The 9,094-nt window shown below is 33.7% G+C and overlaps 1 protein-coding gene across 1 annotated transcript; it reads left to right on the top strand.

Annotated features, from left to right (window-relative positions):
- The first annotated feature begins 528 nt into the window (after positions 1-528).
- On the top strand, positions 529-8,321 carry LOC108322579 (glyoxylate/succinic semialdehyde reductase 1). The gene is made up of 8 exons (XM_017554717.2): positions 529-730; positions 1,750-1,860; positions 1,938-2,036; positions 2,794-2,895; positions 7,166-7,281; positions 7,479-7,557; positions 7,643-7,813; positions 8,049-8,321. The coding sequence occupies exons 1-8, from the start codon at positions 626-628 to the stop codon at positions 8,136-8,138; spliced, it is 873 nt and encodes a 290-aa protein (XP_017410206.1). The 5' UTR covers positions 529-625; the 3' UTR covers positions 8,139-8,321.
- The last annotated feature ends 773 nt before the right edge of the window (positions 8,322-9,094 follow it).

Consider the following 9,094-nt stretch of genomic DNA (forward strand, 5'->3'; position numbering starts at 1 on the left):
AGAATTGTTGACCAGCTTAAAGAACAGTGTGTTAAAGCTAGTGGAGGAGACTAATTTGACTATTTTTGTCTTAATCATGTTCTGATTCCAAAAACAATACCTTATTATAGATCAATCACAATTCACCTATCGTAGAGTTTGGCTAAGACAAATCTTAAACAAATAAAAATATAAACAATAAATAAATAAAAGAAAACAATAACAAGACCTACAGTCATACAAATATTGAAACAAATGCCTTAACTTAGGAAATTTAGTCCCTTTGTTAAATTCTTCAATACAAATGTCTAAATTTAGTTTTTTAAAATTGTTACTATACACAATAAACTTAAAAGATTTTACCAAAATATATTATTAGCATATTTTAAGTTATTATATTAATAGAATTATCATCACTTAAAAATTAAAAGTTTAAGCGGCTAATAATACATAAAAAATTTAGGCTAGTTCTTCATTCTCAAAATTCCCAGGATTTATAAATTAAAAGATTTTAAATATTTACAAAAACGTGTTGTTTATAAACGATACTACCGATATTTGTTATGGTAAAGGAAGCGGCTTTCCTGAGAAGTTGGGAAGAAGAGAGTGGTGAGTGAGAGTGAGAAATCAGAAGAGAGAGAGAGAGATGGAGGTTGGATTCTTAGGTTTGGGGATAATGGGCAAGGCTATGGCAACCAACTTGCTACGCCATGGCTTCAAAGTCACTGTTTGGAACAGAACCCTCTCCAAGGTCTCAATACACATTCCTCCAACTTTTTCAAGTTTCACTTTTTTCTTTACTGTTACGTTTGTGTGTGTCCATACAATGATTTCTTTCAATAATACTGGTTCATTATTATGGTTAATATGAGTTTCTGCATTTTTTTTTTTGTGTAATTTTAATTTGGGGTTCCGTAGAATAGTTTCTTCTCATATGTCATTAACCATACTTCAAGTTGCACAGAAACTTATGAGCTGAGGTATTGCTCCTGGCGTTTTGGAATGCAGCTTAGCAAATTTATCTGTTTTCTTATAGATGATGTCAGACAAGTGACTTCAGAAAATTGTGATACAGATTTAGCTCTCTAAAATAAGGGTTAAGTAAGTAATCTCATCTGTTGTTGAGAAAATCAACTGTTGATATTGTCGTAAAAAAGCTGACAGAAGATAATAAAAGTAACAAACAAAGATTTCCCTAGATCACTGTCAACATTGTTACAACAATTTTAAGGACGCGATGTGTTATACAAGTTTTTTCATATACAACAGGAACTTCTTGATAATTTCGAGGATACAAAACTAGCAATTAATAACGAAACCTAGGATATAAAGAAGATAAGAGAAGAAAGATGAACCGAGAATAAAGTTCGTGGAATAATATTTCTTTTTGAGAGGGAAGAAAGAGCTTGTTTTTGGTTATCCTCTTGGAATGAGGTGCTCTATTTATAGAGCTATAATCAGAAGGGTAACGACCCAATGGTCAAGACTTGCGGACTACTCTTTGCATAACGGTTTTGACTAACATTCATCCGCACAAAAGGAGCAGTGTTTTGCAATACTTATCCAATGCGTATAACAGATATTACAGCACATCCATTTTTTGTTGTGATGTTTTGTGTAACATCTATTTTTAATTCTTTTATTGGATTCCTTAGTTTACCTTCAGACATGAGTTTTAGTTTAGATATACTTTGTAGTCAGCAAATTAGAGTGTTTATTAACTATGGAGCTCTCAATATATGTGTTGGCTTAGCAACTTTCTGATTGTAGTGTGAAGAACTTGTGCAACATGGTGCTTCTATTGGAGAAACGCCAGCTACTGTAGTCAAGAAATGCAAGTATACAATTGCAATGCTATCTGATCCTTCCGCTGCTTTATCGGTCAGTTGTTGTGAATATTGTTTTGACTAACTTCTTTTTTAGCTCTTATATTAATTCTGTTTGTGGTGACTTTCTAGGTTGTGCTTGATAAAGATGGTGTTCTTGATCATATTAATGGAAAAGGTTACATTGACATGTCAACAGTGGATGCTGATACATCCTCCAAGATATCTGAGGTTGGTATATTTGTGTAAAATGTAGTCTGTCTACTTTTCCAAAATTTTTCTACAGACTCTTGTTGCTAAACAGAAACTTGTAAATTAAAGAGAGGTTGCATCTAGTAATGTTGCATGACTTCATTTTCCATATTGCCCAGGGTATTTTGTGTGAAAATTTGTATCATTTTTGTTCTGTATTCTATTTCATCTTCGAGGACCCCATTTTATTAAGTATTTTATAGCCGAGAAACATTGCTCTAATCCTCCCTCTTCTCTCTCTTCCCCTGGTTTGAAATCAGAATAATGTAATTTAGTTTGCAGTTTAGCTTGTGGGGATGTCGTGCATTGCAAGTTTTTATCTAATGATAAGTTTGTGATGATGTCATTATCTAGTATTTGGCCATTCAAAATTCCCGTATAAAGGAAGTTAAATTAGCTGGGGAGTCAACAGTACTGGGGATTTGTTTTTGAATGAGGAATAGTTGATATGAAGTTAAGCTTTCCCAACCGTTTAAATGTGAATGGGAATGCTATATATTACATTATTTGCAGATTCTTGCTGTAGAACGTTTGAACATCTGCAACCCCTAAATAAATATATGCTTCGTTATATTTGTCCTTTTGTGATATATGCATTGCTTAGGTTATTGTAGTATACTCTCTTTGCCAGTTCATACTATATGCATAAGATGGTACTTCACATTTTACCTACTCAACCTTTCAAATGGAAAGAAATCCATATGCAAGTTGCCATTTACAGACCTGATTTCAACAGGCTATCAAAGCAAAAGGTGGTTACTTCCTTGAAGCTCCTGTTTCGGGTAGCAAGAAGCCTGCAGAAGATGGCCAGCTGGTTATACTTGCCGCTGGGGACAAGGTATTTCTAAATGTTATTCTGTAAATTGTTGATAAATATTCTTTGCGAGCTTCTTTTTTTCCTTTAACTATGCGAGGGCGATGAAATATTCAGATGTCTCTTCTCTCCATCAAATGACCTGTTTGCATGACTGGATGTTTTCAGAGTATAAGATGCATAAGATATATCAGCAACCCGATAATGCCCTCAAAACCTTTTAATGAATGTATATTGATGATCAGTGTTCTCCTGGAGTATTCTGTTGATATCCCAAAAGAAAATTTGATGTATATTTGAGCTATTTAAGCAATATCTAGTGTTGTAAAATGCAATCCAATGACAATAATGTGAAGGTAACATCTTCAAATTATGGAAACATCTTTTGCTTATTGTTATTCATGTTGGGTACAAACAAAGTTCCATATCGCATAAAATATGAAATACACATTGGTTTATATACACATAAGATACATCTCTTAGTAAGAGGTCTTTTGGAGTGGTACCAAAAGCAAATCTATGAGGGCTTAGCCCAAAACGGACAATATCTTACTAATGTGGAGATCTATGGATATGCGTGTATATTGAACCTACCACTCAATTTTAAAATGCATAAGCAAAGGAAATTGTTGTGAACCAACTATTCCTTAAATTTCAGTTGCAAAGGAGTTATTATAAATGGGTAAAACATCCTTTTTTTCACGAAGGTTAGTCATGAGCTTAACTTAAAATAAAGTTATTATAGAGAGAGAGAAATGGAGAAGTAAGCAAGGTTGCAAGACAGATGTGTCTGGTGCCCTCAATTTATGTAACATATAAAGGGTGGCCAATGCAGTTTTACCCCACCAAGGAGACTGTTTCTAGGTTTTGAATCCACTGACTTCCTATTCCAGATCACAAGGTAGTGCCTATGCTCCTCATCTTGTGTAACATGTGTACAATTAAAATAAGAATATTGTTTTTGATGGGTTGGAACCCCTTGCAATTATTGCAGCCATTTAGAAGGAGAGATAAAAATAAAGTTGTCTCACAATTTAATATTAGTAGGACACTGGTGCTCTTTTTATCTTTTGGGCCTTTTCTCTCCCATTGGTATTTTAAGTGTTGTGCGGGCCATTGGAAATAGTCATCTATTGGTAGAAATGTGTATGTTCTATAGTATTGATGCTAGTTCAGTGAAGGAGCAACCATAGTTAACCTTTTCTAAATTTAGTATGAAGGTTAGGCCATGTATTTGCTGTCTGGGAATGTCCTGATAGAATTTTGTAAATTAAATGTTTCATGCCTTCTTCGTTATATGAGTCCTTAATAGAACGTGTGAATAACCTGCAAATCACACTTCAAGCCCGTTGAGTCAAGCCATAAACTAAAAGAGAAAGGGAAAAATTCTCGCCAAGAAAGCATTACTATGTTGTCAGATATCTATTGAAGTTGGGTATGTAATTTTGACGTTAGGCTTTGTTGATGTCGTGTGTTGGGAGTTGTGACCTGTGTGAAATATGCAGTTTGAGTTATTTGTTTTTGTTCTGGTTCAATTAGATTTATTCTTTGATTAGGATTGATTGGTCAAGCTTGTAGTATTCGTGTTGATGTCTGATAAACTATAATTCGCCTCAAGTTTATGCATATAATGGTTTTCCCATTTAATGTAGTATTGGGTCAACCAAGAATCAATCCAAGGATAGAGCAATCAATTAACTAGCTATAGTGTGTGTGATGTTATTTTAGTGGGGAACTAATCTATCTAAACTTATTTACTACACACACTAAATGATATGCTAAAATTGCTAAAACAGAATGCAACCTAAATCTGATCCTAAGCTAGTGCTAGCATGCAAGATGAACTATAATTATTTATTTTAGCTTTTAAATGCAAATGCAACGTCTAGGATGATTATATGCATGTATGAAATACCTAAACTAACTAATCCTAAAAAAACCTGAACTCTAACAGTACCTAAAATGATGTAGAAAAGGTTATACACAAACTGTTTGATGAAATTCCTGAGAGAAACCTAAATGCACTCTAAGTGTTTGATGAAATGTTGGTGTGAATGGAAGGGGAATTATGCCGTGCTAAGCTACAGAAATGTTATCAACACTGAATAAAACTAAAACCTATGATGAACAAAACAACTAAAGTCTACCTAAAATACCTAATTCGAACTGAAATGTGATAAAACTCGAAAATGAACTATGGAATGGCTGTGAATATATGCGAAAACAATTCTGTTGCAAATTGAAGCAATTATATGAAATGGATGATACAGAACACTCATACACGAATATAATCACTAAAAGGAACTGAAAATTTAGCCAAGAATCAAGTAATTCGAAAATCCATAATATGAACCCTAGATAACGAAAATAAGTCTCAGTGAAATTCACTAAATTCTACTTCTAATGTGATGCGAATTGAATCTTGGAGGTTGTGGAAACATGTACAGCACAGAGAACAACACAATTCAACAGCAAGAATGCATGGAAATGCAATACCGACGTACGAATGGAACTGTACACAAAAAATGGAATTATCAGTCAAACCAGGTATTTGCTCCTAATCAATTTCAACTGGATTGAATTTCTGATGTTCAAGAGCCGCTATGTGCTTCTTGAATGAAAGAAAGGCCTCTATGTGCTCGTTGTATTACAGCAAAGACTATGCATTTGCTATAATGCCATTATACAGAAATTTGATCAAGTTAATCTTGAATACTAGCGAAAATGGGATTTGCCATGCAAGAAACTGAAAACATGTTTAACACTACAATTGAGTAAAGCAATCAGTTTGAGTAGTCCAGGATTGTTTATATCTTCAAGAGTAAATCTCTTTACAATGAAAGAAATTGAAGAAATGCTGTTAAATGGCATGTCTCTAGCTTTCTATGTTCAGCAATTTTGAATCTTTTCTTCTCTGCCCAAGCTTCGTCCACAAATCTCCAGAACTCCACCCCCTTTATTCTATTACAAATTTCCTATTTATATCTAGCTACCTCTAAATTGGTTTTACCTACAATTACAAGTCAAAGAGACTTTCTACAGCAGGTAAACATTGGTGCAGCAGCTCCTTTCAAGTACATTTGATAATCCTGGTTCAGCAGGTCGCTGGTTTCCAGGTTAAGGTTACTTCAGCCTTCAAAAATGACTATTAGAATTCTTCATTTGCTGCAGCTCACGGTCCAGCCCTTCTCCAGTCATATAACAGCAGGTCCAGCAGCTGATGGAGTTCAAAACTAGTGCAGGTTGTCCTGGTTTTATTCTAGCTTAAGTGCTTTGATCACCTTCAATTGTAGGTCAGCGTTCCTTAACTATTGCATCTGGAACCTATCAAAGGTTGGAATAGTTTCGTAAAAAGGAAGCTCTATGTACTGCTGCAATTATTCATTAATAAACTGAAAGAAAACATTAACTATTTAAGCTACAAAAATATATTATACGATACTATAATGTTAACAGTCTAACCTGCCAAGAAATAAAAGATATTAAAAACTTGGTTAGCAGCAACTACTACCTAAGCTGGAATTAACCTTCAACAAAGTAAAGCTAGATACAATTTTAAACCGAAAACAGCAAATGTGATTAACTATCCTTGTGGAAAATAAGACTGATTTATTATTCTAAAGATATTATCTCAAATTACAACAATCCTATTTTCAGAAACAGCAACTAAAATGTAATTAGGTCTACAGTAATACTAGACAACTACAAGAGTTTACTACCAACACTACTTAACTACTACAGGCAAACTAGAACCAACCTAGGACTTAAACTAATAATACAAAGTAAACAAAACCAAAATGAGAGTGAGAATGTAATGGAACAATCCTATGCTATCAACTGAAGTCTAAACTAGAACAAATGAAACTTAAGAAAATCTAAGACAACACTACTATAATTGTAGATAGTCACTAAACTAAGCTAAAAACTACTAATTAAAAGAAAATACAAGTTAAAGCCTAATTAACTAATATACACTAAAAACGTCCTAATAGGCTAAGAATCACACAAACTTGGCCCTAAAAGAGTGATTTTAAGCTTAAAAAATTCTAGCACTTGGGAACTCATCAATATCCATAATTCTAGTGTAGTTCAAAGATGTACAAATAGTGTTGCTTGTTATACTCTAATTATCTGAAAACAATATTCACATTTCCTCATATTTAAGTCTGTGTGAGAGTGCCTCTCATTCAGATTCCTTGTTGTGAACTGCTCCATACTGAGGAAAATACAAGAGAATTAATATGCATTGCGCATATTTCTATACATTACAGTTGTTGATTCTTTTGACATGCAGGCATTGTATGATGAAGCACTTCCAGCATTTGACATACTGGGGAAGAAGTCTTTCTTTTTGGGTGACGTTGGAAATGGTGCAAAAATGAAACTTGTTGTGAACATGATAATGGGCAGGTAATGTTTTCTTCCCCCTTTTCCTGGCTCCATCATTTTTAATTTGGAGTGGATAGAGGGGATTGCAGTATTTTATGAATCAGCTAACAAGAAATAATCATCCACATTATACTAGTAGTATTCCTTCTTTGGCTGCAAGCCAAATGCATGTCCATATTTTCTGTCTTGTTCTGTAAATTAGTTTTTCTCCGTTACAGTATGATGAATGCTTTCTCTGAGGGACTCACACTAGCTGAAAGAAGTGGTTTGGACCCTGCAACCCTTCTTGATGTGCTGGTAATTGATTTCAACCACGGAGATTCTTATTGGTACCTTTCGTTAGTACCATTTTAAACAATAATTGGGGAATTTTTGTGTGCAGGATCTTGGTGCCATAAGTAACGGCATGTTTAAATTGAAAGGACCTACAATGCTTCAAAACAGTTACTCCCCAGCATTTCCACTGAAACATCAGCAGAAGGACATGAGGTTAGCTCTTGCTCTTGGAGATGAAAATGCTGTATCAATGCCAATAGCAGCTGCAGCAAATGAGGTAAAACTATTTTTCAAATATTTTCTTTTAATGGCAAAAAACGAGAGGATCTGTTGCTACTTCTTTAGTTCACATGACTGCAAGTCCAGTGAATATAACGACTGGTGCTCAAATTACTGAATTGGCTTCATTTGTTTCTTTAGAGATGGAACCCTTTTATTTTCTATATTATGCTTTTATGTTTAGTGACTATCATGGAAGTTTCATGAGGTACTAAAAAACCCTGTTTTTGTAGGCTTTCAAGAAGGCCAGAAGTATGGGGTTGGGAGACCTTGATTTTTCGGCAGTTCATGAAACTTACAAAGCACCTGATCGTTCATCTTGACTGGATGACTTTCTGAAGTGATTAAGCCACCATCTGGTCAACAGTGTGACGTGAACCTTTTAAAATATCTGTTTGAGCATTGGTCATGATTGTAGAATCTTATTGAGATGAATGATCCTTTTAAAATTTTGACACCATTGCAAAAGTAAGCCTTAATGTGTGAAAACGAGTTTATTAGTTCAATTCGTTGCAACTGTTCACTTACATTAATGTTTCAGTTTAAGTGAGAGTGGTTTGGAATAGGTTTAAGACGAATCTGACATCTGTGATAAACTCTCTTCCATCGCATTCGTCTTATTTTGTTTCACACAATCTTTTACATGTTTCACGTATCACCAAGAACCTTTTAAGTGTTTTTCAATTCGCTAAAGATAATTGTGTGTTTTTCGAATTCTTTCTTCATTTTTGCAACGTTCAACACCAGGAAACAAAGGTGATTTATATAGATATATGGGGTCCATCGCATGTATGTTCTATAAATGGTGATCAACATTATAATTCATTTTAAATCTCATGCATGCTTGTTTCTTGGTTCTTCTGTTAACAAGAAAGGACATCTCTTTTAATGTCTCACATCTTAACACAATACCGTTCATACTTGAACCCTTTACAATTATATATATATATATATATATATATATATATATATATATATATATATATATATATATATCGAATGTTAGAGTTGTCAAAATGGGTTCAAATTCCTGAATCAACTTGATTTATTATGAATTCAAGCCAAGTTGGATTAAAAAAAATTATAAATTTCAACACGAGTAAAAAATGAGTATGGTTTACTAAGAACCCGAAATGTTTTTCTATCTCTAAATGTGTTTGGATTGTTTTGTATTTTTGGATTGTATTTGGATTTGGACTTCAATTAGAAAAAAATTGTAAGTTTTTTAGGATTGAAAAAGAAATTGTAATTAAGTGAATCAATATGTTTAACATGTGGA

This window comes from Vigna angularis, chromosome 9, assembly GCF_016808095.1.
Source record: "Vigna angularis cultivar LongXiaoDou No.4 chromosome 9, ASM1680809v1, whole genome shotgun sequence".
NCBI lineage: Eukaryota > Viridiplantae > Streptophyta > Magnoliopsida > Fabales > Fabaceae > Vigna > Vigna angularis.